The sequence below is a fragment of the Clupea harengus genome, chromosome 7 (assembly GCF_900700415.2).
Source record: "Clupea harengus chromosome 7, Ch_v2.0.2, whole genome shotgun sequence".
NCBI lineage: Eukaryota > Metazoa > Chordata > Actinopteri > Clupeiformes > Clupeidae > Clupea > Clupea harengus.
The window spans coordinates 2431253-2449671 of NC_045158.1; the positions used below are offsets into that span (position 1 = coordinate 2431253).

The window sequence follows — 18419 nt, forward strand, 5'->3', positions numbered from 1 at the left end:
TCGACCGGGAGAAGATGTCATCAGGTGGTGACCAACTTTCATTGGACGTTTCGACCCTGAACCACAACGCCCTCGAGTTGGCGGGCCGGCAGTGATGGCCAGTCACTGCCCATCTTCTCCTGGTCCCCAGCTTCTCTCCTCCCTCCTATTCCAGAGCCAGCAAGAGGCTCTCTCTGCAGCTTCCCCCAACCTACGGACAGCTGTCTTCCTCTCCCTTCCTTTTATTCCCAGAGCTGTGAGTGTATTCCACACAGACTGTGCCGGGAAGCCCCTGCATCCGACCTCCACTGGGAATAGCCAGGCCTGCCATCCCTTGTCCCTGCATTGTTGGACAAGGTCCTGGTACTTGGTGGCTTTCCTCTCGTAGGCTTCACCGCATCCTTCTTCCCACGGGACGGTCAGTTCGATCAGGATGATCTTCTTGGCCTCTTCTGACCAAATTACCATGTCAGGCCTCAGGGAAGTTTGGACGACCTGGGGAAAGTGTAGTTTCCTTCCCAGGTCTACCCTCATCTCCCATGATGGTGCTGTCTGCAGTAGGCCCTTCTTGGTCTTCTTGGAGGATGATGGTTTCTCCCCCTCCCTGATGAACTGGATGGATGGTGTTGGTCTCGATTGAGGCTGGTGCTTTTTCGGTCTCTCCTGCTCCAAGATGTCGGCTAGTGCTCTGAGGACCTTGTCGTGGCGCCACCGGTATCTCCCCTGGCTAAGAGCAGTCCTGCATCCTGCCAGTATATGCGCCATTGTTCCTCTCTCCCCACATAACCTGCACTGTGGGTCCTCCCTCATTCCCCACCTGTACAGGTTTGTTGGTGTTGGAAGGGTGTCGTACACTGAGCGGAGCAGGAACGAGATTCGGAAAGGCTCCAGTCTCCAGAGTTCGGGCCAGGTGATCTTACGCTTTGGTAGTTCCCACTTCGTCCAGGCTCCTTGTAAACCAAGCTCCACAGCCCTAGACCATCTCCCCTCCTCCTCTAGCTGCCGGACCTCGGCTTGGACCATGACTCTCCTCTGCCTTGGGTCGGCTTTGGTCCATTGTTGGAAATGGGTGGACCCTAGTCCCTGCCGCCCAGTGCACGGGTTCCCGATGATGTTCTTCAACTTTAGCAGGCTTTCTGCCTGTTCCACTTGTGTGGCTGCTGCCCATTTGCGCCCAGATCTTGTGGTGACGCCTGCGCCTCTAACCATCTCGTCGGTGGAATCTCTGAGCATCATCACAATCCTGCACTTTGCCACCTTGAACTCCTCAACCACCGATGATAGGGGTAGCTGTAGCTGTCCCGACCTGATGTAGAGCCCTACTGACGTGAAGCTTGGTGGAATACCGAGCCACTTGCGGAGATGTTTGTTGACTTTCCTCTCGATCCCTTCAACCGCTGTCATAGGTATCTCGTAAATCGTCAGGAGCCACAGGAGTCTTGGAAGCAGGCCATGCTGGAACAGCCAGGTCTTGAACTTGCCTGGTAGGCCTGAACTCTCTATCTTTTTAAGCCACTCTTCTGCCTGCTTCTCGGTCCTTGAAACACTGCCTTTGTCCTTGAGAGATGAATCGTACCACTTGCCCAGGCATTTTATTGGGTTCTCCTCAATCGGTGGTATGACTTCCCCCTGGACTTGAAGCTGGAACCTGTTTGTAACCTTACCATTCCTGATCACCATGCTTCTTGACTTCTTAGGCTTGAATTTCATTCGAGCCCAAGTTGCCACGTCGTCGAGTGCCTTCAGGATCCACCTTGTTTGCACATGGGTTGCCGTTGTGATGGTGAGGTCATCCATAAAGCCTCTTAATGGAGGTTGGCGAATGCCAGACTCCATTATTGGCCCTCTGGATTCCTTCACTGCCGCTGTAATGAGAAGGTTCATTCCCATAATGAACAAGATGGGGGAGATGGTGCAGCCCGTTACGATCCCCTTTTCCAGGTCCTGCCACTGGGTTGTAAACTGGGTGGTCTGGAACCGTAACTTGAATCCACTGAAGTAGGTGGTGATCATTCTCCTGATGTGTTGGGGGATATGGTAATGTTCCATTGCTGTGTTGATGAGGTCGTGAGGAATTGATCCATATGCATTGGCCAAGTCGAGCCAGACGACTGTTAGGTCTCCTTTGCTCTCTTTGGCCTCACGGATCAGCTGGCTGAGGATGCTTGTGTGCTCCAAACATCCAGGGGAGCTTGGGATGCCGCCTTTCTGGATTGATGTGTCGACGTACTTGTTCTTCACCATGTACATGGTCAGCCTCCGTGCCAGGACTGAGAAGAATATCTTGCATTCGACGCTCAGGAGAGAAATGGTTCGGAATTGCCCTATTTCAGAGGAGTCCATTTCCTTTGGTACAAAGCACCCTTCTGCTCTCTTCCAAGATGTTGGAATTATGCCCTTTGTCCATATCCTCCGCAACAGGTTCCATAGCCTGCGCAGAAGCATTGGGCATCTCTTGTATACCTTGTAGGGTATAGAGCTAGGACCTGGGGCAGATGATGACCGGGCTTTCTGTACAATGTCATGGACTTCTCTCCATGTTGGCTCTTTGGTGTCAAGCTCTTCCTCCGGGGTTTCACTCCTTCCGATCCTTGGGTGTACGTCCAAGGCTTGGCCTCTAAGAGTGTCACTGTGGCTTTCTTTGAGGAATTCTTCCACAGCTTCTTTAGGGCTGGTCAGTCTCCCTGATCTTGCTTCACCCAACAAGGTTGTGGTGAACCTGTATGGGTCCTTGATGAACTGAGCACGCTTGACCTCCTTCTCTTTTCTCAGTCTCAGAGACCTCTCAGCCCTTCTTAGTCTGCACAGTTGCCCTCGAAGTTCAGTGGTCAGGTCTTTTATGCTCTCCTTCTCTTTGGAACTAGCCTGTTTGTATTGCTTGTTAAGAGTCTTGATTTCCCTTCTCAACTGCGTAATCTCTCTTGCCCTTCTGTTGGTCCGTTTTCCGGGGGCCTTGCTGCTTCCTTTCTTCTCCTCAGTGCCAAAGCGCTCTTTGGCCATGGTGTAGACAATTGCAGTCATGCTGTCCAATTTCCTTTCAGCTGCTCCTGCCAATGCGGCCTCTAGAACTCTGCCGAGGTCCTGGTCTAGTTGGTACCAAGCAATGTTGTTGTTAGCTGGGGGCCACTTCACTCTCTCTCTCGTAGGTTGGGTGCCTGGGGTAGTGTTAGGAGAGACCCTCTGGTTAAGGGGTGGAGCAGATGCTGAGAGGTCCCCTGTGCTGTGGGGTGCTTCCTGACAGGAGTCCTCCTGCGTCTCACTGGGTGTCCCCACCATGCGCTGCATCTGTTTTTCCCCTTTCCCACAGGTGGTCTTAGATTGATGTATCTTTAGTCCCCTTGCGTTTTTGCAGAGAAATGTGTGATCTATAATTGTCATGGTAGGTGTATTTTAACAGTGAGAAATAGAATATCAACAAACAAATCCAGAAAACTGCATTTTATAACATTTATGACTTTATTTGTATTTGATGCAGAAAATAAGCATTTGAACCCCCAAGCAAACAGCAAGAATTCTGGCTCCCAATGACCAGTTATGTGCCCAAGAAGCACACAGATGAGTCCTCATTAGGCCTAACAAGGTACACCTGATCTCAACTGGTGACGTGTATAAAAGAAACCTGTCCAAAGAATCATACTTCACACCTTCAACCTCACCACCATGGGCAAGACCAAAGAGTTGACCAAGGACATCAGAGATAAGATTGTAGACCTGCACAAGGCTGGAATGGGTTACAAAACCATCGGCAAGCAGCTTGGTGAGAAGCAGACAACTATTGGTGCGATTATTCGTTAATGGAAGCAACACCAAACAACTGTCAATCGCTCTAGATCTGGGGCTCCATGCAAGATATCCCCTCGTGCGGTATCGGTGATCATCCGAAAGGTGCAGAATAACCCCAGAGGGACACAGGGGGAGCTTGTGAATGATCTCAAGGCAGCTGGGACCACAGTCACCAAGAAAACCATTGGCAACACACTACGCCGTAATGGTTTGAAGTACTGCAGCACTCGCAAGGTCCCCCTGCTCAAGGAAGCACATGTACAGGGCCGTCTGAAGTTTGCCAATGAACACTTAAATGATTATAAGGAGGATTGGGAGACAGGATGTGGTCAGATGAGACCAAAATCAAGCTCTTTGGCATCAACTCGACTTGCCGCGTTTGGAGGGGGAAGATTGCTGAATATGACACCATCCCCACCGTCAAGCATGGAGGTGGAAACATTATGCTTTGGGGCTGTTTCTCTGCCAAGGGTACAGGAAGACTCCACTGCATCGAGGGGACTATGGATGGGGCCATGTAACGTGGAATATTGGGCTTGAACCTCATTCCCTCATTCCCTCCCATTGAAAACGCAACCTTTGATTTGGAGAGGATCTGCAAAGAGGAGTGGACCAAAATCCCTCCTGAGATGTGTGTAAACCTGGTGACCAACTACAAGAAAAGTCTGACGTCTGTGCTTGCCAACAAGGGTTATTCCACCAAGTACTAAGTCATGTTTTGCTAGGGGTTAAAATACTTATTTTCTGCATCAAATGCAAATTAAGTCATAAATGTTATAAAATGCAGTTTTCTGGATTGTTTTGTTGATATTCTGTTTCTCACTGTTAAAATACACCTACTATTACAATTATAGATCACACATTTCTTTGCAAGTGGTCAAACTTGCGAAATCGGCAGGGGTTCAAATACTTATTTTCCCCACTGTATGTCAACCATCATTTTTATAATTAAATAAATAATTAGTCAATATAGTACACAGGTGATATTTATGTTCAAAAATAACATACAGGTAATACAACTACTAATACAATAATGCTAATACTAATACTAGGTAATACAACTACTCATACAATTGCTATAGAGTGCTTAATTCCATTGGAGATACACATAGTGACAAATTATTATGCAAGACACTGAGACATTGAAAACAATATTGTGATGGATTTTGATGTGTCATGACAATGTTGTGAAATTGACAATCAGAATTCACCAAAACAATTTTAGATGTAATTTTGAGCTCTGGTCAATTTACCAGCATAGTTTAACCCAGTGTCACAAAAGACAAGGACATTCATTTAAGACTAATATTATGTATGTTGCATGCTACTACCTGAATGACATGACTGTAATCAGCCCTGCCCTGTGTTGAGACTGATATGTAAATCACTGTGTTTCAGGCCAAGGCTCACAGACCTCTCTGCAGGTCAGCTACTCAACAGCTCCAGGTGAGTGTGTCACAAATGAAAGAGAATACATTCAACTGGGTTTTTAAAATTGAGTACATTTTGTTTATGACTTCTCCTAAATAATACAACATATATAAAACACAAATGATGGAAAATAATAAAACATAGTCTGATGATTCACAAAGTTCTGAAGTTAGTTACCTCTCATAATCATGTTTTCTTTAACAATCACTCATAGAATAACACAGAAGTGTGGCCACCACAGACGCAAATTCTGGAAGACTTCTGAAGACCTGCTTTTAAAAACAGTACTTTTTACAAAACCTATTTCAGCACTTTTCTCTGCAAAGGGCAACGGTTCAAAGGTTCAGCAACCAGCGCTGCACCAGTGTTCAATCTCAAAATCTTCAATATGGATTTACCTTTATGTACTGTATATGCAAATCACATTACATGTTTATATTGAACACCCAAAGAACAGAAAGAAACTGAATTTGATAATGATAAGGATAATTATAAATTATATATTTCTTCTATTTCTGTGGGGGATATAATATTAAATCAGAGGATGGTCTCAGAAAAATCTTTGCCCTCAAGTGATTGTCGAGATTTCTCAAAAAGACTTGTTAACCTGTTAGCCTAGAAAAAACGATTTTTCTTCTATTTGTACAAAATATTTAGTGAAAGGGTACACAAATCTATACTGGCAGTAAACTGGCAAAGCTGACACTACCATTCATATATACAATGGTACAATATACAATATAGACATGTACACACCAAGGTTATTATAGTTTTGCGTTTTTCACTAGTTTTTATTTTTATTTAGTTTTGACTTTTTGTTTTCAATTTCAGATTAGTTTTAATTAGTTTTTAAAGCAGGTTTGCTAGTTTAGTTTATTTTTTATTTTTTGAAAATGCTTAGTTTGAGTTTAGTTTTATTAGTTTCAGTATTAGTTTTAGTCTTTACCGCGGAATGCAACAGACCAAGGAGGGGGCCAGTCAGGGAAGCTTCATTTTTTGCTTGCAAAACAAAATGACCAAAATGAAAAGCAGATACAAGCTATAATAAATAATAAATAATAAAAACTCAACAAAACATACCATTTAAAAAAATGTATTCCCTTAGGACAGATGAACAGCCATCCACAAAAGACAACTATGAAAGATGTGTGTCAGATGTGTCAGTCAGAATTTGCGCATGTCCTGTTCAGCGAGACGGTGAGGCAGCAATGAGCTGTGCCTTACATAGACATATACAGTGGGGAAAATAAGTATTTGACCCCCTGCCGATTTTGCAAGTTTGGCCACTTGCAAAGAAATGCGTGATCTATAATTGTAATGGTAGGTCTAGTTTAACAGTGAGAGACAGATTATCAACAAAAACATCCAGAAAACTGCATTTTATAACAGTTATGAATTGATTTGCATTTGATCGCAGAAAATAAGTATTTGAACCCCTACCAAACAGCAAGTGTTCTGGCTCCCACAGACCAGTTATGTGCCCACGAAGCACACAGATTAGTCCTAATTAGGCCTAACAAGGTACACCTGATCTCAACTGGTGACGTGTAGGAAAGAAACCTGTCCAAAGAATCATACTTCACACCTTCAACCTCACCACCATGGGCAAGACCAAACAGTTGTCCAAGGACGTCAGAGTGGGAAGAATGGAGTGGGAAGAATGCTGAATATGACCCCAAGAACACCATCCCCACCGTCAAGCATGGAGGTGGAAACATTATGCTTTGGGGCTGTTTCTCTGCCAAGGGTACAGGACGACTCAACCGCATCTAGGGGACTATGGATGGGGCCATGTATCGTGGAATCTTGGGCGAGAACCTCCTTCCCTCAGCCCAATGAAAACGCAACCTTAAGGATTTGGAGAGGATCTGCAAAGAGGAGTGGACCAAAATCCCTCCTGAGATGTGTGTAAACCTGGTGACCAACTACAAGAAACGTCTGACGTCTGTGCTTGCCAACAAGGGTTATTCCACCAAGTACTAAGTCCTGTTTTGCTAGGGGTTCAAATACTTATTTTCTGCGATCAAATGCAAATCAATTCATAACTGTTATAAAATGCAGTTTTCTGGATGTTTTTGTTGATATTCTGTCTCTCACTGTTAAAATAGACCTACCATTACAATTATAGTAATTTCTTTGCAAGTGGCCAAACTTGCGAAATCGGCAGGGGGTCAAATACTTATTTTCCCCACTGTATCTATATCTATGGTGCCTCATCTCAGATTGCACAATCCCTCACAAACTGGGTTGAGCACATGCGTAGAACCTATTTAGTCTTGCTGATCTGACGTAAAACCGCAGTGAAAAAGGGGGAGGCAAACAGTACCTCTGCAAACAGTACCTCTGCTTCAATGAAGGGAGCGTGCCAGAGCCCACCGGTTGGGTTTATGCTTGTTCTGCCGTTGCTCTTCTTCTACACTTATATTTGACCTTGACTGCAAAAATGGAAGATTCTATAGCTAAGCTAAAACATTTCCCAAAACTGGACTTTCAATCAAAACGTGAAGTGATCAATAATGGGAGACCAATGCCCTAGCTAAATGGCATGCTTCAAACGATGGGACAGAAGATAACTCGATCGACATCTCACATTCAAAGCCAAATTGCTTTGAAAATATTTGGAACCTCAAGAATAGATTTGGTTTTAGACGTACAACGGAGACTAAATATTAGCAAGGGGGAGAGGGGGGCTTCTCACCCCTCATTCGCTAACATTACATTGATATCAGAGAAAGCCCTTGCTCCGTTGATTTCACATTATTTCTCTTAGGATTGTTTAATGTCTATGTTAAGTCATTTAACATCACACAAGTGGTTGGGATCACTTTGGTGAGCTGAGTTTGGTGGACTGATTTTGAGAAATTAAACTTAAATTGCAGCTAAAGTTGTTTTTCCTGGTTGCTATGGTTATATAGTTGCTACGCTAGCTAATTCGCTAGCTAAGGACACGTAATAACCTTAAGCGATTTAAATGGAAGAGTTCAATTTGCATGAAATGATAGCTAGTTATCTAGCTGATGTTATAGTCTCTTCGATTTAACTCTTAAAATTATAATGGGAAAAGGTAAAAACCCTCAGGGTGCCTGTGCAACTTCGTATGAAAGAGTTCATATTCACGAGTGCATAATCACACATATTAACACAAGTTCATCACAAGCTAGCAGCTGTCAACTGTATGTAGCTACTTTACCTATGTGTGTGTAAAGAATGCTGATATGAAAAACAACCAGTAGTCAATGTGCAAGCTGCGAATTGAATGGTGATTTAAGATACTGTATTGGGTTTATATATTTGTAAATCTGACTCTGAAAGAGTCAGTGCCTCACCAGCCACGAACCTCACCGCAAGTTACTGTTCCAAGTAATCCCAAATAGGACTCTGTCGCTTTCTCACGACTTTTGCCGCCATGATACCAGGCGAGGGGCGTGTACTTAAAGTGGTACAGCGGAAGATAGACTTGACTAGTACTATGTATGAAATAAATTGACATCTATGAAATACATTGACAAAAGACAAAAACTAAAGACATTTTCTCTATAATTCTTTTATTTTAGTTAGTTTTGTAAAGACACAATACAGTTTCAGTTAGTTATTGTTTTTTTTATAAAGCCTTGTTTTTAATTTTTATTTGTTAACGAAAAAAAAAATCACACCTAGTTTTCATTTTTTTGTATTAGTTTTCGTTAACGATATTAAGATAATAACCTTGGTACACACACACGCACACATGCGCACACACAAAAACACACACATATTAAAACACATTGAAGTGAGTGTTCTAGGATGTGACAGGCTCTAAGGGCATCCCACGTTCATCTTCACCTGGGGAGAGAAAGTGCATTGTCATGCTCGGGTGATGGTTGAGTGACACTTATCTTCACTACTTTGTGTAAATGACTTTGCCAGAGAGTACAGAAATCGTTTATTACACATAACATGATGTGTTATGCTGACTTTAACACAACACAAAGTATGAATGGTGGAAAGATCCCTGTCACAGCTTAATGAAAAGCCCTTTCTGTTCTACAGAACTAACTAGCTTGAATACTTAATATGGAGGCAGTAGAATTGTATTTGAATACTTACTAGAGGCACTAGTGTAACTGCTCTGGGAAGATGTTTTTGATCCTAGAGTACACACACACACACACACACACACACACACACACACACACACACACACACACACACACACACACACAGAGGATGCATCATTATACTAGTTCTACCAGTCAACACAAAACAGGGTTATCAGAGATTTGTGAAGATAAAATCAAATTTTCCCATCATAGATTTGAAGGGATATACTGCTTCTGACAAGTTAGCACACACTATGTTCCACACACTTTTATCAGACACAAACCTCACACTCACCTTTGCGTTGCCACATTAAATAAATGGCTGCTGCCAGGACAATCAGACATGCACCTATCACCACCACAATCACTGTAATCACTGAGGTCACATCATCCAGCTCTGGCTTAGTGTCTAAAGAAAGAGCAAGAGTAGGAATCACTCACATTCACACTGTATGTAATGATGAGCTTTTTATGTGCAGCTATGTTATAGTTTAGACAACATTATACAACCTTGAGATTAGTGTAGATAACATGACTTAGTAGAAGAAATGAGAGTTGTAATACCTATGTTAATATTGATCTTGTTGTCCAGACTGAGGTGTTCAGCTGTGCAGGTGAAGAGGTGTTTCTGCAGTTCCTCTGTGCTGACCTCCAGGCTCTTCCTCATCTGGTAGGTTCCATCTAGATTAGGTAGCAGCTCCCCCTCAGTGATCTGGTGGTCAGACACAGGCTGGCCGTCTCTGAGCAGGGTCAGGTTGATGTGACGGGGGTAGAAACCAGTGGCCAGGCAGGTCACTTTGGCCCCTCCAGAGTCTGGGAGTGTCTTCTGGAGGAGCCTGACTCTGGGCTTCACTACAGAGGATGAAAGTTGTAAATACAAGTAATCCTACTCTCTAGAGAGAAAAAACAAATCACTGAATATCTTATTTAATAATCATAACAGACACATCACATATTACCTTTTCTCATCACATCATTTTTTTTCATGTGAAGGAAATACTTCAGGAATTTAATGCAGAATGGGCTGTAAACATTTGTAAACATCAACTCAGTATATTCTTTTTTGCTTTGGCTCCACTTTAGCTGCCAGAAACCTTCAGTCTGAAGAGTCTTCTGTTGCGTATCGAATTGCAACGCTGAGTCATCCACTCCGTTGAAAGCATTCCATATTCGGATTGGACCAGGGGTGTCATTATCAAGTAGCTCACAACCACTCAATCTCTGCAGAGTATGTACTCCTTTGGCAGAGAAAAATAAATGAGTACCTCCACAGAAATGGTCATACAATGGCCGCTAGATATAGCAACTGTTGTTAATATTATTATCAATTATTTTATTACTGATGGAACCAACAGTAATACTAAATCTCTGAAGACAAGTTTGGTCAGGTAAACATCAATATCTGACACCACTGGGTTACCTAAATAATTGAAGAAATGTAGGAAGTGCTTTGTTCCAAAGAAATGTAGCCAAAGTTAGCCATCTATCTGATGTGATAGCAAAACAAAAAATTCAGTTGCAGAGGTAACAAAAAATGAATGATGTTTCACTTTAAATGATTAAACCGAGCATCACATGAACTAAGGACATAAGATGCACAGAGTAGGCAGTACCAGTGCCAGCCTGGCTAACCAACTACTTGGAGACATTTGTGTGAATTCATAGTTATTAGGTTCCAGGCTTGCTAACTAAAAGAAAACACTGCCTCATGCATGACTTGTAGAATTTCCTGACATGACTAGAATTGCAGTTTTTATAACATCCTGAAATGATTCATTTTTACATTAACAGTTAGGTCTGGTCGAATCATTTATTAATTTCTGATTGGATAAAAGGCATTTCAAGAGTGAGGCTATCCTGGAACAACCCCACTCGGACTCTTCACCGCTAGTAATCACTCTGTGTCTGATTTTCTTAACCATTAAATTGTTCTACGTCAACATTCCATTCATTCAAAGCGAGAGAGCAGAATGGCAGGCAGCGATTTTACAACGTTACATTTGTCGGTTTTCCAGCGAGGAAAGGGATCAAATGGAATATGGGGCAATGTACAAATGAAAAGGAAACGTTTAGCAGAAAACCTGCAGAAAAATTTTAGTAGGGACAAAAATGATCGATATCAGCCCAATACTGAGTCGTCGATTATCGCAGGGAGAGGGCTGTTTTCTAATGTTTACAAAAGGAGAAGAAACCGACTACAGACATTTAACTGAGTGCTATGTCAGAGCCTGGAAGAAGTGAAATGTGACAATTAAAGATCAAATGACCAATTCAAATGCGGAACATTATCTCAGTACAAAGGGCAAAAGGTAAAAATGCGGTGCAGTACAAGGTAGTGATGAGCGAGTCCTGATTCACTCTAATCCTTTTACCAACCCAGGAGGAATGAGCCTGCGTCCTCCATTAACCGGATCCTTTCGGTCCTACCTGCTGCTAATACCAGGCGACATATACAATTTAACACGATAAAACTGAGTCACTCACTTCTCTCCTTATAACTCATACAGTCTCATTAAAACTTCCGCCGCACAGTGCAAAACTGACTCGCAACACAGGTCGCTCTGTGTTGGCTACAGGGATGGATTACCGAATGAGCCTACCGAACCCAAGGGCCCATGAGCTCAGGGGGCCCCCTAAGCCAGAGCCTCTGCTTGAAGTCGCTGTTATGTATCTCTTATTTGTGATTGCATTTTGTTAATCTGCTGTTAGCTTTAATTGAGTGTACCTGCGCTGTGTTAGAAAATGTGTATGTGCGCCAGGGGCGGTTACAGTGGGGCCCGTAGGGAGGAGGGTTCGTAGGTAAGTAGGCCCTGCATAATTACGTTACTTGGACATATGACTGTCAGGGTATCGCTATTTAAATATGATTGTGATCAACGATGAATATATGAAGCACCTTATGATATATATGCCCTCGAAATGGCAAACCTGTCTCTGTCATGGTTTTCATCATTTTTGGGGGGAAATCGTCAGTAGCAATCTATAAAACAATGATATGCTTCTCCTACATAAACTATAGAAACTATTAAAAAACCAATTAAATTAAATTAATAATTTCTTATATTCTTTGTTATTTTTGTCATATACAGCTATGCAATGATGATTACTTGGTAATATGTATCTTGTTGTCCAATGTCAAGTCTCTATTTGATCATGTGACGAGACGATACGATATAGCTAGTTTAGGCGCAAAATCTGAACGTCAAGACCGACAGGCTGACTGAGCACAGCCAGAGGCACAGCACACCTGCAAGCCAGAAGACACCTTTCAAACATAAAAGTGGCGATGCATGATTTGCTTTTTCCATGGACAGGATTGCCAGCTTATTCAGCCTCTCCTGCCCCATGCCGCCCCTCAGGTAGGTCTTAATGAGTATCAAATTGGAAAAGGATCTCTCGGCTGTCGGCATGTAATGTAAAAAAAAAATAGCAGGGCAGTGCACACCTCACCGAAGGTGGATGTTACGGAGTGGTAATCCACAATCAGCATCTTGGCAAATTGGGAGACTGAGGACTGCTGAGCAATCTCTGCTCTAAAACAGGCCCTGAATGATAGGAGTTGTGCAGGAAACATTATTGCTATGTCCCTGTTGTAGTGGTGAGACAGACATTTAGCCTTGTCATATACAGTAGCTCATCATCGGCTGTGAGCTGATGACCACTACAACAGGGACATAGCAATAACGTTTCCTGCCCAACTGCTATCATTCAAGCTGCCGTGTCCCTACAGGTTGTTATAATTAAGGAATCAGGTCGCCGCCGAGCGCCTGTTTCATTGTGTATGTGTTTTTCAGATGTGGGTTAAGCTGCTATGTGTCCCGCCGTACCAAATCATGCCTTTCATCAGTGTTTTTAAGAACGCTTCAGCACTTTGACCGTCTGTTTACGTTACCGCCTGTCAGAGTGCTAACAATGTTTCTGATAGCTTTCTCTTTGACCTGTCTATTTTTCCAATACAATAGCCGAAGTATCTAATTCGACCGTAAAATCCAACACATTGTTGGTAAAAATATATATATACGCCTAATGGTGTTTGTGTGTGCGTGTTGGCGTGTTTTGCGAGCGCAAAAAGGGGGGGGGGGGGCTTTTACATGTCCAGGCTCAGGGGCCCATGGTTTCATAATCCGTCCATGGTTGGCTAGTATTAATATCTCAATCTCAATATAATGCTAGCTGAATATCACTATTTTGAACTAATGTTACAGCCTAATAGTTTATGTTTTAGACATTAACATTCATAATTTGTAGTTGGAGATAGTGGGCTTGTGTTTCACTGGTAGGATTTCTCCGCTCTTGGCGATACTGATTCAAGTGACTTAAATGGACATGTAAACCCACATCTGTTTAATGAGTGACTCAGAAAAACTAGAGTCGAGTTTGCCATCACTATAACGCAAAGCGGAACGCTTGGTCACCCTATTTACAGTGTCTTGCATAAGTATTCACTCCCTTGGATGTTTTACCCTTTTATTGCTTTTATAAATCAATCATGGTCAATATAAGTTGGCTTTAAAAAAAAAAAAAGAAAGAAAGAAAGAAAAGCCCTCTAATGTCAAAGTGAAAACAGATTTCTACACAGTAATGTCAATTAAATAAAAATATGTAATGTAAAATAAGTGATTGCATAAGTATTCACACAAAGTGACTGACCTAATTCAACAGAGGTCTAGGCAATTGGTGCAAGAAGTCTCACAATTAGTTACATGGGGATCAGGGTGCAGTAAATGTGTCTCATAGAAATAAAAAAGCCAACCTATATTGACCATGATTGATTTATAAAAGCAATAAAAGGGTAAAGGGGGTGAATACTTCTGCAAAGCACTGTACATTCCTGTTTCAAAGCAATGAACCCCATCCCATACCTACACTGCAATAACCAGTGATAGTGCTGAATAAATGGCACTTGAGGAGGCACCACACTTACCGCTTGTACGGTTGAGCTGCCATGTATGCATGTCTTTATACTCTTCTTCAAATAGAAAGCTGAAATATTTTTGGTCTTCATCTTCCGACTTAAATTGTCTGTAGATCATTTTCTTCACATTTGAATCATAGTAGGCCACCTGGATGTCATCCAGCATCACCACCACACTGAACTCTGGAAACGGGGTGTCTCCAATGATCAAAGTTGAAAGAGCCCACAGAGAATGAGAGCCTGTGAAAATAAGTATGCACATGAATATTTAAAAGTTTAGCCTACGCCCTGTGTAAACCAATAAAATACGATTTCCATAAAACCTGACACCTCCATGATAACACATGCGATGATAATGTAGACCTACTCTGTGCTCTGATGAACAGATCCTGATCTTGTAGGAAACATATTGAATATCTACCACTTAACTAAGCATATTGGGGCAGCACGGTGGCTCAGTGGTTAGCACTGTCGCCTCACAGCAAGAAGGCCCTGGGTTCGCATCCCGGTCCTTCCAGGTCGTTCCAGGTCCTTTCTGTGTGGAGTTTGCATGTTCTCCCCGTGCCTGCGTGGGTTTACTCCGGGTACTCCGGTTTCCCCCACCATCATAAAGACATGCATTGCATTGTGTGAATATGAATGAATGTTGGATGAATGTTGGTGGTGGTCGGAGGGGCCGTTGGCGCTGATTGGCAGCCACGCTTCTGTCAGTCTGCCCCAGGGCAGCTGTGGCTACTGAGGTAGCTTACCACCACCGGTATGACTGTGTGTGTATGACTACTGGACTCTGTAAAGCGACTTCGGGTATATAGAGAAGCGCTATATAAAATTGAATTGATTGATTGATTGATTGATATTCATTACCCCTGTATAGTCAATGCTAGATGTTGGCATTCCTGGGACACAATTTTGGAGTATTAAATTAATTAACAAAACAGATGTAAGATGGACGCTGAGCTGAGTGTCGAGGGGGGGGGGGGGGTAGGCAAGGTCAAAGATGGGGTACTAGAATGACACAGCATGAACACTGAATTAAGGCACTCCATTTAAACCAGTCCTCAGTCATTGCTGTTGGCCTGCTGAGCTGTTTATACTGTTTATTGTAAAAATAATTTTTGTAGCTCAATGAAGCAAACACCTTGGCCTACAGAACTCCTCACCATTAAACTGAGCACATTCTTCACACAATCAGGACTTCACAGACAAATAAGTCAAAGAGTTGAGAGCCCTCCCAACGAGCTGGCCCCTTTTTTAGTAGAGGCGGTACCGCACCAGTTCAGCAGATCTGCGCTACGGAGCTCTCACCAATAATCCAAGGTCTCCCTTGTACGTCGCTTTGGACAAAAGCGTCTGCTAAATGACTAAATGTAAATGTAATCCGCAACAATAATCCCAGTGCCCCAAAAACCCAGACCCTCATTAGAACCAGGGGCGGACTGGCCATTGGGGATACCGGGGGAATCCCCGGTGGGCCGACGGGGTTGGGATGGTCCAAAATACCGGCCCACTTCCATTGCCAACCAGCCCTCCCTCTGACATCGTCAGCACCACCAACTATGTTTTATACTTCACAGAACACGTATAATTTACTCTAATACCTTTAATTGTCAGAAATCACTGACTGAAATTTATACTACTCCTCGCGATCTGTACTCACACTCATGGTGCCTATTTTCGAAAATGTTCTGTAGTGTCTTTTGAAATGTGTTCTTACGGACTTCGGAAGACCAACAGAAGAAAAGATCTCTGCCTGATTCATGAACGTCTAAAGATGGGTTCTTAAACAGCCGAAGTGTTCTCAGATGTGCGGATTGAGGATGAGGATTCTAAAATTGAATGCACGTTCTCGTGCACCTGGATTTGCATACATACGCACCCTGCCAGCTCCTTATAAGGGCACGCAACCGTAGTGACGTGTGCAGTTAGCCCTTAGTCCTTCTAACATGGAGCGGCATAACACCGCATCTGGTGTTTTTTTTTTGAGGAATTGCATTTAAGAAAACTCTGCGTCATTTATGACTGTTATTTCACGTTCTGAAATTCTGGTCTAAATTCAGAACGAATCCCAGATGAGAAAACTTTCATGAATGCCCTAAACATCGTTAGTGGAGTTCAGAAGAAATTTCGGCTTAAATTCTTCTGAACTGCGTTCGAGAATGAGGCCCATGGTTTCCATTTTCTTTACTCATCTAATCTCTTCCGTCAGTCTAACTTTTTTAGGTGTTATTAAATGTCAATCAATACATTTTATTTTATTTATTTGAATTATTTGTGGCCTTTGTATATGTAAAGCACATTGAGTTGCATAAATAAATAAATAAATAAATACATACATAAATAAATAAAGTTGCCTTGCCTTGCATACTCAACACTTGCGTCACTCTCTCACAGAGAAAGTTGTATTTGAGAGTGAGAGCATGTCATCGGCACCAAAACGTAAAGGTGGAGCTTAAAAGCTCAGGGAGAAAAAGAAAAGATGTCTGGAGGAAGGTGCATCAAAATATTTAAAAATCTCTGATTTATTTGGTAAACCACCGACTGGTGACACTGATACGAAGGTAAGTTGTGGCGTTGACTTGGCCAATGTTAGCTTGCTTTTCAAAGATGAGGTAACGTTCCCTACAAGCTAGCCTAGCTAACGTTAGGTAGATAAATGATCTGGTAAAATAAGCAAGCTGGCGCTGTTGTCATCATCGAGATTATCTAATTTAACATGTTAGCCGTAGTCACTTGCTTACAATCGATGAGCAAGCTTTTCATGGTGGTAGTTGTAAAGAGGGCAATCTTATAATTTCTAATAATTTATGTCAAATAAGTTAACCAGCTAGCTTGTTATGCTAAAATCACCGTGTTACACACAACACTAACATTATAAACAATGTTAATATGTTGTCTAGATTAGACAGTGAGGTAATAATAACACATGAGTATACTGATATTGTTTTTTATTACCATGTGACTATAATGCATCCAGGCCGGTAGAGTTAGTTTAGGTTCTGTTACTTAACTTATTGTTTTGTCATGCACCTTCAACACCCCTACACACACACACAATCACACACCCAGCATGCAACACTACTGATGATACCACTGATGTTCACACCCCGTCGTATGTTCTATTCTGTTCATTTCTACAATATAGTTCATACTAATTCTACCCTCTGATTCCAGTTTCTTTATTGTGTGGACATTCATTCCTTAAGGTTCTGTAGTTATACGTATAACCATCTGATGATAGCCCAGAGTTAAGCATATTCATCTAGCAAACTGGACTTTGTGTCCATCCAGGCAAATTGGTGGATCCAAATGTTATAAAAATGTAATTTCTTTGTAATCATCCAAAGCACAACTTACTTACAATTTAAGTTTAATTTCTCAAAATCAGCTTACCAATAAAAAGCAGTCTTGGGTTCAAAGTGATCACAACCACTTGTGTGATGTTAAATGGCTTCACATAGACATACAACAATCCCAAGAGAAATAATGGGAAATCAACGGAGCTGCCGCTGTAAATTCAAAATCAAATTTATTCTTGAGGTTCCAAACATGTTCAAAGCAATTTGGCTTTGAATGTGAGAAGTCGATCGAGTTATCTTCTGTCCCGTCGCTTGAAGCATACCTTTTAGCTCCGGCATTGGTCTCCCATTATTAATCATTTCACGTTTGGACTGAAAGTCCAGTTTTGAGAACTGCTTCAGCTTAACAATAAAATCTTCCGTTTTCGCCGTCAAGGTCAAGTAGAAGTGTAGAAGAAGAGCAACGTTCCCCAGCATAAACCCGACAGGTGCGCTCTCGCACGCCCCCTTCATTGAGGCAGAGGTACTGTGTGCCTCACCTACATGATTTTTCAATGCGTTTTGAGCTCAGCTCAAAAGTTCTACGCATGCACACGCAAAACCCAGTTTGGAGCGATTGCGCAATCCTTGGTGAGGCACTGCCACCCCTGTCTCCCATAGACAATACACGGTGCCTCACCTGACCGCACGTCCCTCGCTTTCTCCCGTCTATTTGAACAGGACATGCGCAAATTCAGCGATTTTGATTATAAAAATGCTCGAAATGATTGGAATCATGCAGAAATTACACCTATACCACAGATTAGTAGAGAAATATGAATATTTATTGTATTTTATATATATTTTTTTTTTTACAGCTGCCACCCTAAAAAAATTGCTTGCCACCTAGGTTGTCAGAAGTGTCTCCTATAATATACTATACATTTATTGAATGGT

At 42.4% G+C, this 18419-nt stretch overlaps 2 protein-coding genes across 2 annotated transcripts in view; both read right to left on the bottom strand.

The window, feature by feature from the left end:
* Positions 1–26: 26 nt before the first annotated feature.
* LOC105892176 lies at positions 27–3318 on the bottom strand. The gene has a single exon (XM_012818415.3). The coding sequence runs from the start codon at positions 3262–3264 to the stop codon at positions 103–105; it is 3162 nt and encodes a 1053-aa protein (XP_012673869.2). The 5' UTR covers positions 3265–3318; the 3' UTR covers positions 27–102.
* A 5644-nt stretch (positions 3319–8962) lies between these two features.
* LOC105894511 (major histocompatibility complex class I-related gene protein-like) overlaps positions 8963–18419 on the bottom strand; it is a 100272-nt gene continuing 90815 nt past the window's right edge. The window contains exon 7 of the mRNA XM_031570140.2: positions 8963–9015. Within this exon, the coding sequence (XP_031426000.1) occupies positions 8972–9015 (44 nt within the window). The 3' untranslated portion in view covers positions 8963–8971. The remainder of the gene's footprint in view (positions 9016–18419) is intronic.

Excerpts from the sequence above, each read along its gene's own strand:
- LOC105892176 (XM_012818415.3), bottom strand. The coding sequence starts at position 3,264 with ATGCAGCGCATGGTGGGGACACCCAGTGAGACGCAGGAGGACTCCTGT.